General features: G+C 39.2%; 1 protein-coding gene across 1 annotated transcript in view; it reads right to left on the bottom strand.

The window, feature by feature from the left end:
- The window catches only part of chrnb1 (cholinergic receptor, nicotinic, beta 1 (muscle)), a 32,648-nt gene extending 11,502 nt beyond the window's left edge, over positions 1 to 21,146 (bottom strand). Inside the window, 8 exon segments of the mRNA XM_084712229.1 lie at positions 2,975 to 3,198; positions 5,437 to 5,622; positions 6,715 to 6,859; positions 6,944 to 7,052; positions 10,952 to 11,061; positions 12,312 to 12,356; positions 16,726 to 16,859; positions 20,804 to 21,146. Of these exon segments, the coding sequence (XP_084568355.1) occupies positions 2,975 to 3,198; positions 5,437 to 5,622; positions 6,715 to 6,859; positions 6,944 to 7,052; positions 10,952 to 11,061; positions 12,312 to 12,356; positions 16,726 to 16,859; positions 20,804 to 20,864 (1,014 nt within the window). The 5' untranslated portion in view covers positions 20,865 to 21,146.
- Between the last annotated feature and the right edge of the window lie 1,334 nt (positions 21,147 to 22,480).

The following is a 22,480-nucleotide window of genomic DNA, read 5'->3' as shown; positions in this document are numbered from 1 at the left end:
CAGAATGTCAGAAAAACAGTGATTTTAAAGCTAATATTCCCATTCATGACAACTGTACAGGAGTTACATTTTTATTGTTTAAGAGCTTCACAATGGTTCCTCAGAGACCAGCGGGTGATGTCACAGAGACCACCTCCATGTTTAATACAGTCTATGATTTGGAGCCATGTTTCTAGCTGCCTGATTGATTGAGGTTCAATATACACTTTTAACTTGGTTTTGGTTGCCACCAACTCCTGAGAGATATACCTGGTTCTTTAGATGTTCACTGTTCACTTACACTCTGTCTGTTGTTTGGTACTAAACAGGTGACATGGTTTATCAGAGTTTTTTCACTGGAAACAGCTGCCTACTGCTGGAAACTATGCTATTAAGACTGAACCACAATGCAAAGTTGGGGGCAGTAAAACCAAAACTGAGCTGAGAAATGCAAAAATACTCTGTAGCTGAGGGAAACTGCAAAGCTGAGTGATAAATATCTAAGTATTTTTCACTATGAGTGACTACTTTCACATTTCAAAGTATCATTTGATCCATTGTCAGTATAAAAATATTGATTCGTGCAGCTTTTTAAAAGATATAGTATGATATTAAAAGTCAAGAACAAGATAAATACATACCCAAACAATCATAAATTTTCCCCTACTAATGCTCAGTTCACAAATCTTTCCACATTTCCCGACACTGATGGGTCTGAATAGTGGGAGTGAAAAGAAGCAGAACCTATAATGTTCTTTTCTCCCATCAATCCAGTACCAAGCAGCTTACTTCCATTAGACCATGCAAATCACCTGTATATGATCCTGTCTGAGGTAAATGTTCCCTGAAAGTGTGACAGAACTCGGAGTAAAGTACAGAGCTGCTGCTCGGGCCTGTAATTAGCTGCACATAATGTACAGAGAGGGCAACGGCCACTGATGGAGGTTAATGGTATAACATAACGTTCAGGGTGCCGCATAATCCAATAGTCTTCCTGAACATAAACGTTTGCCTCCATCACACCAAATTATCAGAAAAATTAACATCACATTAATTACTTATTTCAAGGCCCTAATTTACTGCCACACTGATGGAGGTGTTGCTTGCCCATAGATTAATTTATTTTTCAGTAAATTTACACCCTAATTATGCCTCAGCCCTGGTGACAGCTGTGGCCGGAGGCTTTATGTTTTCAGGTTATCTGTCTGTTTGTATGCCTGTCCGTCTGTCCCACTCCTGTGAATGACCTTGAGGGAATTTATTCATACTTGGCACAAATGTCCATTTGGAAGAAAGGATGAGCTGAATAGATTTAGGTACTAAAAGGTCAAAGGTGACGGTCACTGTGACCTCACATCTGTCACATTCTTATTTCAGGAACACCTGAAAGGAATCTTACATCTGGTACAATTTGTGGCACTGTGACCCTAAGATTGTCCCATTGTCAGGAACAGACATTTGAGAGAGTTGCATCAAATCTGGCTCAATGACCTTTCGGTGATCATACTTCAAGGGCAGCATGACCTCACGTGTGTCCCATTTTGTAAACATGATATCTCAGGAACCCCTGGAGGGAGTTTCACTACATCTGACCACTTGGACTGAAGGATGAACTGATCAGAACTTGGTGGTCAAGGTCACTGTGACCTCAAGATCACCCCATTCTCTGGAACGCACATTTGAGGGCATCGCTTCAAACTTGGGTGAATTGATTTGATTTCTGTGGTCAATGATCAACGTCACTGTGACCTCACGTCTGTCCCATTCACGAGAAAGTGATATCGCAGGGACATCAGAGGGAATTTCATTAAATCTGGCAGAAACGACGATTTGGACTCAATGATAAACTGATTAGATTTTAGACGTCAAAGATCACTGTGACCTCACAAAGCATGTTTTGGCCAAAACTAAATAAGTCATATGCTAATGACTAAATTTCTAGTATATTCTACATACAAAAGCTCAAAGGTTAAGTTGACTGTGACATCATTATGTTCAGCTCTCTGTCAGTCCTCTGGCCTATAATGTTTAATTAGTCTTAATAAGTCACTGACCAGTCTTAGCTTGGTTGCTGAATGAATACAGTTTGGTGAATAAAGCTTTTAAATTTGACATTATATATTTAGCATATTCTATAAGGAGTTTATGGTCTCTTTAAGAAGAAGAAGAAGAAGAAGAAGAAGAAGAAGGGGTGTACCCAAATCTCAGAAACATATTGTACCTTCTCATCAATATGTCCCATGAATGCATTTTGAAATCTATTTGCAGATTTTAAAGGTTCTATATGAGATTTTGAACCTCAATATTGCAGCAAACAACTATTTGATTTGTAAAGATATCCTATAGTTGAGTAATGGCATCTTGATCAAAGAATGAAGTCACTTCTCTATGAGCATTATAATCCATGGTTCTTTGTTCTTTGTTTTGGTAGCATGAGAATGAGCTTTTCATTAGTGGGCATGATGGCAAGCTAGCTGTTACCAATACTGTGAATTTGTTCTGCAAATGTTGTAACATCTAGATGAAACATAAATGCTGTCTATAGCACATGGGAGAAGGTCGAACTCAGGAATAAGTGGTATAAATATATATATGAAATACATATCCACATTCGCTCTCGGAGGACTTGCTGAAAATGGCCAGTTTCCTGATGACATCACTCATAATTCCACTCTTTGATACAGACTGCTGAGAAAATGAAAGCCTTGACATTGCAGCTATTGCCCTCATCTTTGTGATGCAGCAGCTGGTATCCTGATAAAGCCCCTACCAAGAAAAAGAAAACTTTCTAATTCTACCAGACTTCTGTGAAAAATGGTGGGTACACAGGGGAATGACCTGTCTATAGAGAAAAAAAATACATTTTAGCCCCTTTTTTACAGAGCCAGTGAACCCACAAAATCAATTGAGTCAAACAAACTCATTCATTCACCCTTACGTTTGATTTACAGAGTAAATCTCTAACCACTCTGCTTTTCTATACTCTCAATCTCACCTTTCGGACCCACATGGGCATCTGGTGGGTGTTGGGTGAGCGGTGGTGTAGATTTAGGACGACCACGCTGAGGATGACGGAGAACGTGACCAGGATCATGGTGAACATGATGTAGTTGACGATGATGGGGACACCCAGTGACGTCTCAGGGATCTTATCAGCCAGCAGCAGCAGGAAGACAGTGAGGGTGAGCAAGACGTTGATCGACAGACCCATCTTCTCTCCTGGTGGGGGGGGGGGATAATAAATGTACTTAACGATGTACAGAAAATCTTATATCAGTTCATTTTTAAGGAAGCTAAGAAGAGTTCACTATATTCTTGTTGACAAAAGTAACAAATACAGTGTGTTACGTCTCATCTAGTTTTACAGGACAAGGTTTGTTCCTCCTTTAACGGAGTGAGATCTACGACTCCAGCAGCAGCTGCTCCATGTAATTCACCAGTAATGAGTCTAATGGAAAATTCATCTCCCATTCTAAGTGAATCTGATTGGCCAATAGAACGAGGCTTCCCAGGTGCATTCAGTGGTCACTTACAAACTGCGTTTACCTCTGATTGGTTAGAGTCAGTAAGTAATGAGAAACTGATGTGCATTAGGGCGGCGCACGCTTCCACAACCAAGAACTGTCAAAGCTGAGGCAGTGCCCACAGTTCAACATGTCAGAGCCTATGTTGAGAGGTGTAGTACAATGTTGTAACAGAAAATGTTTTTCATGGATTACCGCTGTAATGTCCTTGACTGTGTCAGGGGAGAGGATCGTACTTTATGAGCATGCATGCATGTCTACAGATTGTGCGGGAGCACAGACCTTGAAAGGTCTTATAAGCAGTGACAGATTAAAAAAAAAAAAAAAACAGGAAAAGCATACATGTCACCGTCAGGGCCAGGATTTTAGCAATGCCGTATAAATAAATAAATAAATTGAAACACTGACTGTAATAAAATTTATTTTGACAACATTTTATTAGGTTAGTTAAAGGCAAAAATATTAAGGTCATCTAACTTACTGAACTTCTATTACAGGAACACAATTGTTGTGAATTGAGCCACCTAAATAAAATTACTCTGAAAGTCAATTATGTTATGGGGACAAATTTTACCCACATGTTTTTGACTAGCCATCAAAAAATGAGAGATTTTTCTCATCTGGTCTGCCACATCAGTACAAGTGGGTCATTTCAGTGTCCCTGTTCATTTCTTCAACCTGTCATATTCGCCAGTTAAATAGCAATGCGCCTGAAGCAGGCACCTGACTTCTGAAGGGAAAGTTCGCCCCAAAATTAAAAATACATTTTATTCCCTGACATGGATAAATACCACTACAGAGCAGAGGAAAAATATGCATTTTTGATTTTTGGGGATCAATTGAGAGATTTTGTGCGCAGACTACAAACCATTTAAATAGTGAAATGGAGCTGGACACACCCTTAATGCACTTGCATCATGCACTTTAGACCATGTGTTATAGATCATCTAAATAGGGTCATAATAGTATTACATGCAGGGAGCTTGAATCCTCTGGGAGTTTGTGGTTGGGGCAGGGCCTTTCTGTGCGGACTTTGCTTTCTGGGTACTCCGGCTTCCTGCCACAGTCCAAAGACATGCAGCATAATAGGTTAACTGATAAATCTAAATTGCCTCTAGGTGTTCATGTGAGTGTGAGTGGTTGGTTGTTTGTCTCTATGTGTCAGCCATGGGATGAACTGGGTGCCCACCTCTCGCCCAGTGTCAGCTGGATTAAGCACCAGCGCCCCCCTGTCAGGATAAGTAGGTACGGACAATGACTGAAAAAGAATGAGTATTACATGCATGAGATTTAGGCAGCACTCTGACTACAGAAAATGCCATGAACATGTCAGTTTGTTTGTTATCTCAAATGGTATAAGGTCAAAACCTTATCATGATATAATTATTATACTCCAATTGACAAATTTAAATTTTGTATTCAGTTTTCAGTCAAACACAATGGCACATTTTTTGTTTCTTATGTCAAATCTCAGTACAACCTGGATCTTGTATTCTGTGTACAGTGCAGTAATGAACACCTACTGACTGATTACCGGAGGGATCAATGTAAACAAGTCTATTACAGACATCGTGTTTGAACCATGTAATTTTTATGATCAGAGTACAATCTTAAGATGATTACTCTGAGTTGTTGTGCAGCTGATTTTTACTGTTTTCATTTTGGAAGTTATTGATTCAGCGGTGCTCTATGGGAAACAACCATCTAATCTAAAATCTAATTCCTTTGTGCCAGTAATCGGACAAATGTGTGATTGCCCAATTCAACCAGGCCACACAAACACAATTAGCAAATGGTGTTAGCAGTTTTAGAGAGCGAGGATGAGGCAGTATAATCCCAAACACAGATACATCAAGGTGGAAACCGTACACCTTGGACCATCTTTACCTTTGCCTCATATAAAACCATGTATTTGTCTGTACTGTTGCTGTACCTGCATCAGGAGGCAGGTAGAAGTTAAAGATGGCGATGATGGTGATGAGGATGCAGGGGAGGATGATGTTCAGCACGTAGTACAGAGGTTTCCTCTCAATGATCAGGTAGAAGGTCATGTCCTCATACTTATCGTCATTCATGTTCTTCCTGCTCGGCCTGTGTCTGATGTGCCACTCGCCGCCCTCTGGAGAAACATTCACATTGTATGAATTCAGATCAGCAAGATGTGGGCTTTTGCAGCACAAACAACAAATCTGCATAAAATAAGAGGTCTCCAAACAAAAGCGTAAGCAAGTAAATATACTCCTGTGACTATAGTTCAAATACTCAGCAAAGGCACACATAAAGTGACTCATGAGACAAAATTAAAGAGCGAAGAACTAATTTACTGTATCATGCAAAAGAATATGACCCCCCTAACTAATATAATGTCCCCCACTGCACAGCTTTTACTTCCTTTATATCTTTTACTTTTTCCTCTAAAACTAAATTGAAAATGCCTATAAGTGGATTTCTAATGCATGTTTTGTTTACTCATGAATTTAAAGGGATAGTTCAGATTCTTTGAAGTGGGGTTGTTTGAGATGTATTACCCAGAAAATGTCTGCAAGTCTGCACATTCACAGTTTGGAGAAGAGGGGGGGGGACACCAGCATGAAAACTACACAACAATAAGTAAGAAACTGTATTTTGGCCAGTTAAAAAAGGTCTACTTCAAGAAAATCTGTACCAGTTTAAGTGTACGCTATATTTAGAATATTTTCACTGCTTTAGCTTGTTGTCAGAATGGCTTTTCTAAGGGAAAACTGGAGTTATATAAACACCAAAGTCACACAATAACACAAACAAACTTATTCGTCAAGGCAGGAGTAGACCAGCAACACAAAATAAAATTGCTTATTTCACCTATGGAGTTTGGTTGGTTTAGAGAAAGCAAGATTTGCAGTTCATCACTTAGATTCCATGCTTGTGCCCCTCTTTGCAAACAATCCTCTTCAAACTGGGGGTACAGTAGGTACTGTAGGTGATACACTGATGTTCATTAAGTACGTCATACAACCCCACTTGGAAAAATCCGAACTATCCCTTTACTAGCTCCTCTAAAATAAACTGAAAACACTTAAACTTGCAACTCTAATGCCTGTGTTTTTCTTTTTATTTAAAAATTGTGTTCATCATCTGCAGACTTTTCTCTCCTATCCCAGAAGTCCCCTATTCCCTCCATCCGTCCATCGTCCATCTGTCTGTCCTCTTGTGTTCCCCATCCAATTCTCACCACTGAAAGCTTCATCTAGTTGGATCTCCCTGATCTCGTTGCCTCTTGAGTCCAGTGCGTACTGAATGTCGATCTCCGTCGAGTCGTACGTGTAGGAGCGGAACTGCATGGTGCAGTTCTGCCAGTCAAACGGGAAGTACGTTACCTAGACCGAGAAACAAAGAGGGATGTTACAGAAGTCCGACAGGAGGAAGAAAATGAACAGAAAGCACACGTACTGATTGCTCACCTTGACTCCACAAGAGCTGCAGTAGAGAGCAGGAGGGGTCCAGGTTACTCTGCCGTTATTATAAGCCTGAACATGGACATGCAGGGCCACATCAAACACCCCGTCATTACTGCAAACAAGTTTAGATTCAATATGAATTAAAAACTTTCTTGAAACATCTTTTATTTTTTGATTTCTCAGAGAGATTAAGAGTTCCTCACAGTCTTGTTACAGTTTGGTGTTTTGGTTTAGTCATTTCCTGTCTCATCTTGAAAGAGTCTATCCTCATGTGTCTTGGTTTGCTTTACTTTCTGCCGTTGTTTGTTTCTCGCCTTTGTGATTGTTGATTAGTTTCACTTATCCCTCATTAGCTGTCCGTCTCTAGAGTATTTAGCATGTTTTCCCTCATCATTGCCAATTCATCTTTGCACTGCATGTCAAGTGTCCAAGCCTTTTTTTGTTTTGGACTTTTGCTTTGGTTTTCTTGGACCCTGCCTGTTTTTGGACCTTGGATATTTGCCTGTACCTTTACAGATATTTTTGTCTCATCTAGACAACCTTTTCTTGTTTTGACCTTCATCTGTAAGCCTGTACTTGAACTGGACTGATACAGCCTCAAGTTGCCTGCATTTGGCTCCTATTCCTTGTGTTTCTGGTTACCCTGCTTGCATTATTTGAAATACTTCTATTTTCACCTTGTTTTGGGGGTGACATGCACATTTTTTTGCTGTTTTTGAATAGCTGTAAATCAGTGTACTGTTAAATACGATAGTACAGTGGCATAGACTGGGGAGAATGATTGATTTAGAGACATGACAGTGGAGGATTGCTGTACATTGGCCCCATCCAGTGCTTACTGGCAGAAATACTTGCCAAGCTGAAGCCACACACCCAGACCTGCCTATCTCACTGCAGGTAGACTACATGTTGGACCGGTTGGTCAACATTATAATGATGATAATATAAACTGCACATGCTGCATGCAGCTAGACCTTCACTACAGCTGTGATGATGAAATGTCAAATTTCTTGCCTTTGATCTGCCACTGTCTGACAGAACAGCCTGATGGAAGTGATATATCACAATTCTTCATACTATAAACAAACCAAAAAGTTATTTAGTGTTATCAGTCATTCTATAGAACTGAGACAGATTCCATATTCTGTTCACGCTCGGAGCCTTCCACTGTGGCTGCAGCAGAAAGCGACGCTATGTGCACCGCTATGTTAGAATCCGTCTGCCTAATAAATTTCATGATCACTCAAAATTAAAAAGCAAAACTTTAAAAAAAGGCCTCACTCACTTGCTGTGAGATTTGGACATATTCTTCAGGAGCTTTTGCAGTAAGGGGCGCATTGTTCTGCAGCCAACTGCTGCCATTCTTGCCACTATTTCACTGTGAAAAAGTGTTTTGAATAAAGTATGAATGCAGTGTTCTTGAAGCTTGGAATTTTGTCTTCTTTTAATCCAAATGTCACAGCAAACCTGAGACCAGTGGATTTTATCCCTTGTTAGAGTGCAGCGCACACTTTGAATCCTCATTGTTTAATCTTTTAAAATATTTCCAAGCAGAGCTGGTGGCAGACACCATATCTAATTTACATGATAGAGCCACAAGTTACTTCACTAACTGCATTTATGGTCAGAAGTGTAATATAGCGTATGTTATAACTTTATTAGTGGTCCTTCCAAACACCAATGAATTTTATTCATCTATAGCAATTTTACAACTGCCTTTTACTGCTTTGCCTGAGGATTGGAGGGTCGTTGCATCCCAGTCTTGAACTCTGAGGGGCATAAAACCCAGTGTTGTCTTGTAGATGGCACCCATGTCTGCTACACATATCATGTAATAGCGACATCCCAGGTTTGAATCTTGCCTGAGGTCTTTATGTCATGTAATCCCACTTCCTCTCACTCAGCCTTCCTGTCTCTTTGCTCTTTACAGTCAAGCAGAACACCAACCACAAAGACAGACGAGATAAAGCTGTGGTCAGAGTGAGTAACTGTATCTCATATGTGTGATTATTGCAGTCACACTGCTCCTTCCATTCTCTCACCACAGCTACAGAGTGCATCAACATTTGGCCACGGTCCCAAACTGCGAGACCCCACTAAAACATTTTAATTGGTGTGGATGAAATGTAGGAACTCAACACATTTCACAGGACACTTCTAAGTGCACATCTAATATTGGATGTATACAGAGCTGTTGTGGCTGTTAAGCTCAAAACACTGCGCACAACAAAGACATCAAGTCAATTAGACACAGATTTAGCCGTCTGTCAGGCTGCTGTGTTTGCTTTTTATGGCGCTGCTCATTTTGTGTCCTCCTAAAATGCCCGGTGCTGCTGTTGCTAATATGACCAGCATTGATCAAACACTCGCAGAGAAGGGTGCGCACGCTTTTTGCATTTGTGTGTACATATTTGTGTGTATGTGTGCGGTTCCAAGTGATTGCCTCCCGGCGCTGAAGTAGCAGAACGGTGCCATCATCTCAGTTTTCAGGGAGCCATGCTGCTTAATTGCCTATAAAGTGTTGATGAATGGAGCAGTGGGAATATTTACAGCGGTGTTACTGGGAGCGTGTGTGACTGTTTTAAGTATCTAAATTTCCAAATTTAATGCTGTGACAGACTTGTTCCATTATATAGGTACTGTACTGTACTGTACCTGTCCTCAGTCTTCAACTTAATCTCCACTGCAGCAATATGGTGTTCTTCTGGCTTCATTAAACCTACCAACAATTAGCTGCTATTCCAGCCAAAGTCTGTATCAGCCTAGAGCCCAACTGAAGGCTTGCATGTAGCTGATGAAGCGATAAGACAATCATATTTAGTGATGTGGCCAGAAATGTCCAACAGCTCCTGTATTCTGTGAGGTAAAATTACTGTTTTTCCACAAAATGCTGCTGGAGTTCCTCGGGAAAAAAACAGTGCAGAATTTCCCAAATAATGTAAGGGAATGGTGACCAGGTTTCAAACTCTGTCGCGCTACACATGCACAATGAACATGGCTCCAAGCTAAGGATCTACTGTGAAGATTTAGGTCCAAAACAGGGTGTAAATGACGTCTTTCAAGTCAACGTGGCATGCTGGGGCTTTTGAAGACTTGGATTAAATAAGATGAGCAGTGTGGAAGCATTTTATGTTTTTTTTTCCCATTGTTTTTATGTTTGAAAGCTGGTGACCATTTACGTACATTGTTTGTGAGATTCTACAATGCTGTTTTCCTGTGAAACTCCAGCAGTGTTTTGAGGACTAAAAAACTTAACCCGACCTTCAATCCACATGGGGGTGAGCAGACAATGACTGAATTTTCATTTTACGACCAAGTTTTAATTTCTTTAAGACATTTGCCATATTGTCTTATTGTCTTATTGTTTTCTTTCATGTGGTGTTGCAATAATTCAAAGAATAAGTTTCTGATTGGGAAAATTCACGTGAATGCTCCTTTATGTCAGAAAACAACTTAAAAAGTTGGTGAAATTTTTAGCATACCATGTGCTGAGTTGTTGTGTGTAGACAGTCTACACAGAAAGATGGCAAATGAATATGAATATGTGAATTCACATATTTCATATCAATCTTTTGTTCAGATATAATTTGTAATATGGCATTAGGTTGTAATCAGCCTTGTAGAGTGACCTAGATTAGTTAGATGTACTGGTGCAACAAAAATTCAGGACAAAATTACTGTTTTGGTATACTTGAATAGCAACATGAATCTTCACTACTACTGTGGTACTGTACCCTTTGTGTCCATGTTGTTTCCATGTTAAAAAAAGAACAACTTCCCAACATGTGACCATCTGTGAACATGTGAATGCAACATTTCTACACGTCACTCACACAAAGAACAGGCATATCAACATGTACGGGAGGGTAAAAAACAAAATACCCCTTAGGGGCCTGGGAAGAAACAATCCTAGACAAAAACTAAAATCCCCAAAATAGAGGAAAGTGGCCAAATGGGTTCTCCTCTCAGCTCTTTCTGATTAATTCATGTCAATGTGAGTGCAGTGCTTACTTATTGATGAGGACGATGTCAGGCAGCCAAACCTTCCCTGAAGGGATACGCAACACCTTGATCCCATCGTGTTCTTTTGGTTTCCATTGCAACCGATGATCTGTCCACTCCTGTTTAAAGAAATGAGTGTTTGTGTTGTTTATGTGTGGGAAAATCACACACTGGTACATGAAAAAGGGCAGAGGAGAACAGAGAGTGACAGAAGGGAGAAACTTTGCATTTACAAATGTAACCAATTTGTCATTTCATCAGTTTATTTTTCATTTCTCTACTGCTGTAATTAGATTCCACAGGGACCGCTCCCCTGTGCGTTGGTCCTTGCATAACAAAACAGCATTTGCATAATTTTTCATTTTGCATATACTCTGTATTATTATGACTACTTCAAGTTTTCTCGCTTGGTTATTTGTGTAGCGTATTGGTACTGAATTGTACATGAAGGAGGAGGTGTTATGGTAATACACTCCGTCTCAGTGGAGCTGGAGTCACGGATCAGTTGGTCAAAATAATGTGAATATTGAGAAGTTATACACTTTCAAAGATTGTGTGTAGGGCTTCCCATTCATTCACCTTTATGCTTTAGTAACAATAAACTGTTGTGTCCTTAACACCTCATTTTGACCATTTTTAAAGTAGCCTCAACTCCCAATTTCCCAACATTAAAATCCAAAAATATCAATTAAAAATAAAATAGGGGAGACCAGGGATGTTTGTAACACTTTTAGTCTCAGTACCTATAACACACTGAATTTTTGTTTTAAAGTTCTCAAATTTTGAAACAAAGTACCTTTACTCATTACAAATATCCTCTAAATGTTTCTAACTTTTTTGTTTGTATTTTTCACATAGCTATGTTTTTATGGCTTTAGGTGGTAATTTCTTATTATTAATATTAAAATAACATGTTTCTAATCTTACAAAATACACTGAAATATACTGTTTCTCACTCTGGGCTTTCTTCATTGAGTCACACTGATGAACATAAAATTTTAATTGGATCACTCTTGGCTATAATCCTACAGAGGAATACTGCTGTGAATATATGCACATAACAATTTACATGTGATGGCATGCAAATGTTTTGGTGTTACTTTATTTTTAAAAAGATAAACTAACCGAATAAATGCATTAATCTCTTAGTCTGGTATTTATCATGAGAGATAATAGAGTCAAAGGTCAAAACGACTACTTATGGCTATTCTGGTAGTCAAGGAATTCTGGCACATCTAGTGTGAAAAAGGACTGCTGACAGATCATTTATTGTGTGTTGAGAAGGCTTGAAATTTACCACCAAAATTTCAACAACCAATTCCAATTTGCAGCTCCGGTGCAACAACCGGTGACACATAAACACACTTACCAGATTCATGACAACAATTGTGCTCATTTCTTCATTTTTCATATTCTGCAACAAAAAGATTTAAAAATAAGTATTATTGGTGCTTTTAAATTGATCACACACATTCATGTACACAAAGCACTCACAACACGGCATTTTCCAAGCAGTGTTCAACACTCAGGTGGAAAATTCTGATATTATTCAACCTGGATCTATTTAATACAGTGTTATTAGAGGGCAGAACAAGACCCATATTTCTTTCTCTGCATGTTTCACCTGCTGCTGCTGAAGCCTTCACATTAATCTGATGCCATTCAAGTCAGATGTGTTGACAGTGGTACGCAAATATTGGGCTCAACCTAATATAACTGGCATCATGACTCTAGAAGTGACCAGGGATCTTATTCAGATACAAGACTAACACATTATATTGCTATGAGATTAATGTAAAGGGATGCATGCCTGAAGGGGGAATGTCCCTTTAATAGTCATCTACTGTAACAAAACAGTCCATCAGGGCCTTTCAGCTAATATTTTCTGGGTATTAACTAATTACTTAAGTTCAGTCAACTCACATTTTTAAGAGGAACTTATGTTTTTAGGTCATACTTGAATTAAATTATTTAAATGTTTTTGTCCTGCCCAATTAAACACAGCTTCAGTGCTGCTGTTGGACTTGTATGATCAGACCATACAGAACATGACTGCCAGAAGAGTAATGACACAAATTACATCAAGAGTCACAGCTATATGCTTGAAATATAGCCAGTATTTATAATAGTTTTTGTTGAGCTAACTTCCTTTTCTTCTGAGAAAACCTTGACTCTATGAGTTTTAGAGATAAAAACATTGCATTTCAAAAATCATTGAGTAGGCTGATTAAACTGAAAGTCAGTAATGCTTAAAGATATTATATCTTCAATGGCAACCATTTATTTTTCAGTTCTGTAAAAATTAAAAAGTTGAGGAAATGTAAAATTTCCCTGCAGCTTACTTCAATAGATTGTTGAGTTTTGAGCCCAACTCAGTTTTGAAAAGTGTTTTACCAAGTAATAATGTTTTGTTGAGATAATTTACTTTACTTCTTTAGATAAACTTGAATCTTTTGAGTTTTAGAAATCTAAAATTGCAACCATTTAATTTTCAGCTCATTGTGAACAATGTTTGAAATATAATTTTTTTCTTTGTCAATCTCAAAGATTCAAATTTATCTAAAGAAGAAAAGTAAATTATCTCAACAAAACATTCTAGGGTGGCAAAACTTTGTTTGGTTTATTTTAAGCCTTAAGAGTTTGTGTTTGATTCAAAACTCAAAAAAGTAGTGAATGTAGTATTTGAACAGTGAACGTTTATTGCAATGTAAAATTTTAAACCCAAACATTCAAGTTTATCTAAAGTTTTTGTAAACTGGCAAATTTTAAAAAAGAATAGTTTTAGTTTGACTTAACTCAAGAAATTAGTGTTGACTTTGAAATGATGAGTTTTTTTTCCTTTTTTTTTTTTTTACAGTGTAGCTTTACACCAACAGAAAAAACAGCTGATTGTCATTTGAGAAGCTGGCTGGTTTGACCGTATTGGACACACACCAGCTACTTCCAGGACAGAGTTCATGATGTTCATGATGATCTTTGGTAAAGATGTTTGCATGTGAGTGTGTGTGTGTGTGTGTGTGTGTGTGTGTGTGTGTGTGTGTGTGTGTGTGTGTGTGTCTGGGGATGTGTGTCTGTATACATGTGATTGTCTGTGCAGCAGGAGGTTGGAGCTTGCCTGAGCCAGGCCTGCTATTTAAAACGCTGGGAGGAATGTCAGGGAGACAGCTGGGACAGGAACACGGAGGAGGGGGGTGGGGTTGATCGAGGTTCACTTAAACCATCTCTCACAAACACCTACCTCATCACTCACTCATACTTCCTGTAACTGTTTGAAATGAGCTCAGGATGATGGGGGGGGGGGGGGGGGGGGTGATGTTAATAACAACGCTGCTGCTCTCCAGCTGACTTCTGGGCAGATGGGGACTGAACGTCCAAGTGGGCCTGTGTTCAAGATCGTTCCACTCCAGAACTTAACGGCCCCGTGTGACTTCCTCTCCAGGGCTAGACTGACCTTGAGTGGAGGTGTAAAGAACATGCTCACTGTAGATGTGCATGTTCATGTGATGCTGTGTGGATACATGTGTTGATGTGTGCATACACTGTAAAAATAAACTATTTGTTTCAACTTGAAAAATAGTGCCTGGACTGCTGAAAAAAAAAAGCTGACTGAATTTGAAGAGTCAAGTTGAGATAATTTTGTAATGATTCAAAACAAGTAAACATAAATAGTCAAATACACTTGATGTTAGAAGTTAAACACTGTAAAAAAAAAATCTCTTAACATAAACTTTTTTGTGAATTATTACTTTTAGTTGAGATAATGTACTTTTCTTCTTTGGACAAACTTGAATCTTTTTTTAGAAACAGAAAAAAATGTATTGGTCAAAAAATGGTCACAGTGATATGTGAACCTGCTTTACCAATATTTGGGTGTGGTGATGGTTTTAAGTGAAAATATTAAAATACTATCACTTCAGGGAGTTTAATCGATCATTTTTGGGGATCCTCAAACTAAAACACTGTAATTTTTCTAAAGAAGAAAAATTATTATCTCAACAAAAGATTAGTAGTTGGTTAAATTCTTTCAAAACTTGAGAGTTTGAGTTGGGCTTTCTTCATTGAGTTACACTGATGAACATAAAAAAATCAAGTGTGTGTGTGCGTGTGTGCGGGTACACTAACCTTGTAGTGTTTTCATTGTGAAAACAAGTAACCATGACTTACTGACTTTAGAAAGCCAGTTATTATATATATTTTCTTTCAACTATAATAAAGAAGGGTCTCTGGAGAGTCTTGGCTCTCAAACAATGCATGCTGGGAATCTGCTGATCATTTTTCTTTAGTAACTTAATTTAATTAGTTTATTGAACTCTGTTCCACTAAAGTCCTGTATGATCTTTCATAGCGTATATGGAGAAGAGAGTCAAGGTGAAATTAAGGAACCGATAGTGACCTGGTGTGTGTGTGTGTGTGTGTGTGTGTGTGTGTGTGTTTGAGTGTGTGTGCACTGTTGCGTCTGTAGTCCCACAGGCAGCTGCCCAGTCAGTGCATGCTGCTAATACACCATTTCCCAGCAGTAGCATGACTCTTTGTGCCATTCGACTCAGCAGGCCAGCAAGTGCTGAGTTCAGAACCAGATGGCTCTCAGATATATTCACAGTTTTGAATTAAAATTAGCACTATATTTTGTGCTAAATATGCTACATTCTGTGATCCTGTCATATTTGATTATAGGGATATAGGTGGTTCTCAGCATGGGGAGCAACCACTGAGCTTAAAACATTCAGATACATCTGTCTGTGGAAATCAGATGTGATTTTTAAATATGGTAAGCCCAGTATTTGTGCTTAAGTTACAGTATTGAAGCAGAGCAAAATGTTAGGTAATAAGAGAAGAGAAGCACAGGAGATAGAGGCGTCTCAGGAGGTGTCATTTCCTGACAGTCACATGAAACACATCAAAAATCCCATTTTTTAAGGCTGTTTGTCTGTTTTGTTTTGAATGGACAGCTCAGATTATTTGAAGTGGTAAACTTCAACAGTAGATGGCAGCCAACACACCACCAGTCACCTAAAGAAAGCATTATTAATAAAACATATCAGTTTTTTTCGACAGGAAACTGCTGTTATATAAGCCAGATTAGAGACTTTTACCCTGCAGGTCGGGTACCTGTGGGTAAAAAAATATATTCATATAAATCGACAGGTGTGGTTATGGGTAAAAATGAACTAACTGCAGGAGGTCAGCAGGTGATCACAACAACATTATACAATAATATATTTTTTCCCTAGAGAAATCAGAAATGAAAATGATCATGTAGTATTTTTTAGCATTTACTTATACTAATACATATGCTCAGCTGCCAGGATTTTATTGTAAAAGGCTATGACACATCCTTTGACCCCACATCCTGCCAAACATAATGGGATGCGACTGTGTGATTTAATAGCAATGAAGGCTAGCTGCTGGCTAAAATGGAAGACATAAAAGCAAAAGTAGCCGATGGAGGATACCAAGTTATGCAAAATACATCATCGAAGGCCAAGTCGGACATTTGGGAGGTTTTTGGTGCGCTGAAAGACTGCGAGAATAATTTTGTTAGTGGCTTTTCTGCATGTAAAAGGTCACAAAAAGTTTTAGCTTTTGATAGCCACAAACTAGGCTCGTCGTCACTATAGAAACCAGCTGCATTGTGCAGTCATGATACGTTTGTGTTTTTTTTAATTTTGAGATTTATGCATGGACAGGCCTTTTTTCATACCCTTTCAAGAACTGCTTTGTTATATTCTTGTTGTGCATGTATGTGTGTAATTAAATGTACATGGTACAGTCTCGTGCCTCACCAGTCCAACAAAGGAGGAGAGGACCATACCCACACGGACCACCACCTTGTCCTCAGGGTTGAGTGCTGGCCGCACCTTAAGGTTGTAGTCGGAAAAAAGCGACTTCATCAGAGCCTTTTCCACATCAGACGCACCTGTATGACACATGATGAAGGGTAAATATGAAAGAGTCAGTCATGACTTAAGCTGATTGATCATTTCGACTTTAAGTATGGATTTGGAGAGACCCATAGCTAGTAGCCCCTTTAATACACCATCAGCCAAATTAGATTGCAACTGCATCGTTCAGTTATTATTTAGTAGCTGCAAAAGCCTTGGGGGCAGCTGGATATGTTCACAACCCATCAGCAGACAATAATCGTAATGATGTGGCTATTTTGGCTCAAGTTTGTTGTGAACCAATTTCCATTTTTATTGTCCATCGTCTGTTCTTCTCACAGCTGAAAATTCATAAACTGAACCCAACCACTTTTAACTAAAGTTTCTGCAGGGTGCTCTGTGCAAAAAACCCATCACACTGGTGACAAGTAGGGGCGAAGAGAACTGATTGGCAGCCAAGGTGTGTTGTGCATTCAAATAGGGGGACCAATGAACCCTCTAGCTCAGCGGCTGAGTCAATAGTGCACGGCGAGCGGATGCTTCCCAGAATTAGTTATTATAGGAGGATGTGTCGCCCAGCAGGAGATAGCCAGGCTAGTTGTAGGTAAATTAAAGGAAGAAGAGATCCAATCTCTGGAAATCCAAACCACCACAATCAATGGAACAATGGAACTGACCCTTCTGCCTCAACCACCCACTCACACTGACTGCAAAGCCATGACAAAGTAACAGGTAACCCACAACTTCAATGCAAATGAGTGGTGGTACTAAAAGTACTAAAATGGTAGCCAGATCTGTCTGTAGCCACAGACTTTTTCCATGTATGTGCTAACATCTCTAACACTCTGTTTTCCCAGTTATGAAGCTAACCAGTGCGAACTAGACAGACTGGAACAAGAACTACCCTCACCCTACACCTTATCCCTAACCCTACTCAGAGGGGGCTGTTGCAGCTACTGGAAGTAAGTCAGTCCGCCTCCTTGGTCATAATCAATCACAGGTGCTACCACTTATTCTAACTAAGGTTATCATAGTTAACCAAAACTAAACTAAAAACTAAAACTGGGTGTGAAGAAGCATTTCAGTTAACCGAAATAAAAATAAAAACTAGACTTTAGAAAAAGCAACAAAAACTAAATGAAATATTAAAGAACTAACTAAAATAAAATAAAAATATGCAGGAAATGTTTTTACTTTTACTTTTTATCAATTTGGTCACATTTGTTAACACAACATGCATGAGGAGGCAATGGTTCACATGCAGAGAAATGAAAACACTCACACAGGAGGGGATGCATATTTCATCATTTATCAGAACCAGATCATTTATAATATATGATATATCAATATATCAAGTAGAACAGCCCTGAAACTATTGGTCTGAGTCACAGCACACTCTTTCTGTGCAGCTGAATCAAGGCAGCACTGCAGGTTGCTTTGGGGCGTTTTGCAGTGCTTCTGCACCCTGCATGTTGGGGTGAGGTGTAGGGGAAACACATTTAGGCAGGGACACATACTTCGACGCAACACTGGGAACAAAAATGTGAGCTGCCGTGGCTCAGTCTGTCTCCTCTTAGTCCTGGTTCATGAAGCTTCTTAGCTTCATATGTTAGCCTTTGAAGGGCATAGCCAATCAAAGACAGTGTAGGTGCAGGTTTTCCAAAGCATACTGGGTAAGTATGTCCAACAAGTCAGTTTAGCCTCTCCTGCCAACATCAATTTGAAAAGACAATCTTCTATATTTTTTAAGAAAAATGCACTTTATATGAATATATTAGCTAATACATACATAAAACTAAACATAGCTGTGTCTTCCATTAATATTTAACACTACTGCAACAGATAAAACTCATTAAGTGATCAAATTAATACCCCTTAGCCCTTAATGCCTGTGTATGGCCTGCTGACTGTATCATTGGCCAGTAAGTGTCTCACCTTTAATGTGTATCTACCAAAACCCAAATGCTTACATTCCACAGTATTCTTCTCAGTTTTATTTCTCCCTATTTCCTCCTCAGTGTTGGAAGGTTAGAAGCATTTATAATCAGCAGCTCCGGTGACGCAGCATTCATCACGTTTGGCGTAGCCGTGGCCCCGGCAGGATCTGACCTGACAGGAATAAATGACAACGATCACCCAGCAAGGCACCCCCATTAGCCAGGCACAGGGAAGCATGGCTGCTGATGGGCGAGGCTGCTTGTAGAAGGCTGGAAATTAGCATTTTCTTCTCCCTGCCCAGTTCAGATGACTCGGTAAATAAGTCAGACTAAACTAAAGTAACAACCGCGACCAGTGAGATCAGATGAGGTGAGACCACGCTGGAGGCTAGTGTGAAGGATGCTCACTATGAATATATACTGACAGCAATAAAATACAGTGGCAAATCTGAATGGTCATTTGTAAACTTTGCTCTTCTGCAGTCGTGTTGATAAAGAGACAGAAGAAATTATGAGTCATCCTACTTGAAAAGGCCCTAAAAATATGCTTTCAGCTGTTTTCCTTCATAATAACTTGACTGAAAACAAGGGAGTGATAAAGATGATTTAAAAATCGACGATGACAGCAGTGAAGTTCAATATGAACTATATCTTCCTCTGAGAGTGCACCGCTTTTGTCCAGGAACCAGTGGTCTGTTATCAAATCAGCTGCCTGAAGACAAGAGAGACATTGATCTCTCTGACCAAATGGATGCCTGGCAATGATTGTTTACGGCCTTAGAGTCTCCGATGATATTTAGTTAAGTTTATGACTGCTGGCAGCAGTAACACTGGTCTTTTTCGCAGAGATACAATTTCCTTTCCAATTTTGGGTTACCTTTCTTTATTCCTTCCATATTTTATTCCATCTCCCTTGTTTCAACATTACTATAAATTCACTGGTGCTTTGCATTGGTTTGTTGATGTGAGGGATATAAGATGGTTTGGTTTCTATATAAAAATGTATCTGTCTTTGTAGCTCTTTCTATTATCACAGCCTAGTTGGCAAAAGGATAAAATCAATCCTTAAAGACTATCTGACAAAATGCCAGTGGTATTGAATTTTTGGGGAGCTCTCAATTTATACATATCAGTTGTACAGACATTCATGTTCATCAGAGGATGAACCCTGATGACTTTTGGGATCCACCGACTCTTTCTGAAGTATCATTCACCCTGTCTGTTTAAGTCATCAGGCCAAAATTTAAAAATTTCCAATTCCTTTTTAAAATGAACATATATCTGTAAAACTAGTGGTGTCCCATCACCCTAATCAGTGTTAATTTAGCAAATGTTAGCAAACCTCACATACAAAAAAGAGAAGGTTAAAAATGTAAACCTAGTAAATATTAGGTACCTGCTAAACATCAACATGTTAGCATGTCACAAAAAGTGTGTTAGCATGCTGATGTTAGCAATTAGCTCAAAGCACTGTTGTGTCAAAGTAAAGCTTCACAGAGCTGCTACCATGGCTGTAGAATTGTAGTCTTGCTATATTTGCTATGTGTTCAATATTTCCATAGTATTTCTGTGGTCTGTTTACCTATTTACCAGCGATACATTCTGTGTGTTTGTTGTGACAAATAACTCAGCCTACTTAGTACTACTGGAATTGGCATAGAGGCTCTAGGGAAAGGCATTCATAAACACTAAAGCAGCATGAGTGTAAGAAAGCAGTAAGTATGAGTTTACTACAGCTTTTTACATGGGCAGGACCTATCTAAGCATGTTTCTCTGCACCTAAAATATATAATATGAAATATTTAAAGGGCTATACCTTTAATATTCCAATAAGACTTTACACGATGTCCCAGAGAGACAGCACTATTGCTATGATAACGCTTGGTGGCTTCCAATGTTGAACTATATTTTCTGATGGGTCCTAGGTTGTTTTTTTTTGTTCCATGTGGCACTTGTGTTATTAGTGTAGTATGCACATAAGAATTATTACATGACCACTACAGCTTTATTACATGGGTATATTGTGTCAGCTTGTGCCTTACCTCCCAGTGTGCTCAGGCTACATAAGCAACATGCCAACAGGAGCAGATCCAGGCTTTTCATGGCGACCCCTAAAACCAAACCGATCTCTCCTCCGCAGAACAGATCCTCGAGCGATTAATCCAAGCTCTTTAACGTCTTTTTTTTTTGTCTTCTTTTTCTTTTCCAGTGCAGCTGACTGGAACTCTTTAGTTTAAGTTTTGGTTTGTTCAGTTTGGACTGTTGTTGTCTGTCAGTCAGGCCGGCCTGGCCAACTGCTGTCTGCTCCAATTACATCCTTGGGGAGGGGAGGGTGAGTGCCACTGTTAACCCCCCTCTGTCAGTGTGGACCTTACACACCACTGTTTCTCAAGCTGTGGCTGAGGTACCCCCAAGAGTCCTTGTAGGGTTTCCAGACAGGTCCTTGAGAAAAAGCGTGAAGGTTAAATGTCACTAAGAGGATCGAATGGTGATATGACGGTAAGGGGCTTCAGTCTCTCCGGCTCAACCAGCCATTTAATTACCCCTTCATACTGACAAAGCTTATATTTTATTGAGATGAGAGATTTTACAACCCTACATACCTTACATCTTGATGTCACAAATAATGACTAATAAACCACATTAATCAAGGAGAGTATGCTCGGAAAATGGTGTTAATGTCTGCTATGAATGAGGAGACATTTGAGTGTCTTCTGCAGTCATTTAATACATGATGGTTCAAAGGGAATGACTGGTCATTGCCAGAAAACATTACCATGGGTTATAATTATATCTGTCCATGCAGGTAAACAAAATTTAATACATACATTTAGAAGTCAGGATCAGTTGAGGCCTCTCTGGTGAAGAGCAACATCTAGTGCTTGTCTAAGTTTATAACACTAAAAAGCAGAGGTACTAAATCCCTGTCATTGCTAAGTTTTTATCACTAGTGTGCTCCTTATGTGGCAGGGACCCATGTTGCCATGCATCGCCTATAGCTATTATTTTACTGTCCAAAACGTAACGTTAGCTTATAAAAATACTCATCTAGCGCACCACCTGGCAACCCAGAGGAGGAGACTAGAAAACCAAGCTAAAATAGACTGTAGTTCCTCTTTGACACAAACTACATCACTATGAGAGCAATGATGCAAGAAGAACGGCTTTCTCTTTCAACATAGCATTGATTTAGTGTTTTGTTGCCTAACAGTAATCTCTTTAAGTAATCTCTTTAACCTTTTTTTCTGCAGTTGCCATATGCAGATATAACAGAAGGTCTTAGACTGCTTTCTCTATTTATTTATTCTAAATGCCTGCTTCTGTCTCAGAACTACTATGTGTCCATGGTGTCTGCAGCTGTCCATGTATGTGACCAACTGAGAGTAAAATCCAGGCTTTACTCACCCTGTGTCTGGGTCCTCAGCTGCCTCCACCCATCGTAGCCATCCTCACCAAAGAGCAGTGTGAAAACAAGGCCGATCATGTTGTGGCTGAAACACTTTGCAGCTGGTGGCTTAATACACAGAAATAGAAGAGAACTAAGGTTTTCCACATAGTGTCTAGTCTCAGTAGTTACCATGTAACAAATACGGAACAAACGAGGAACTCACTGCTTGTGAACCCTTACTTAATGAGTAACTATCATATTCTAACTTAACTTGAAGGGACATAAAAAGAGTAAGTAATCCTAAAATACTGATGACGTAATGAGACACTTC

The sequence above is a fragment of the Lutjanus erythropterus genome, chromosome 23 (genome assembly GCF_056507025.1).
Source record: "Lutjanus erythropterus isolate fLutEry1 chromosome 23, fLutEry1.hap2, whole genome shotgun sequence".
NCBI classification, from domain to species: Eukaryota; Metazoa; Chordata; class Actinopteri; order Lutjaniformes; family Lutjanidae; genus Lutjanus; species Lutjanus erythropterus.
This window is presented reverse-complemented; position numbering and strand designations above follow the sequence as displayed.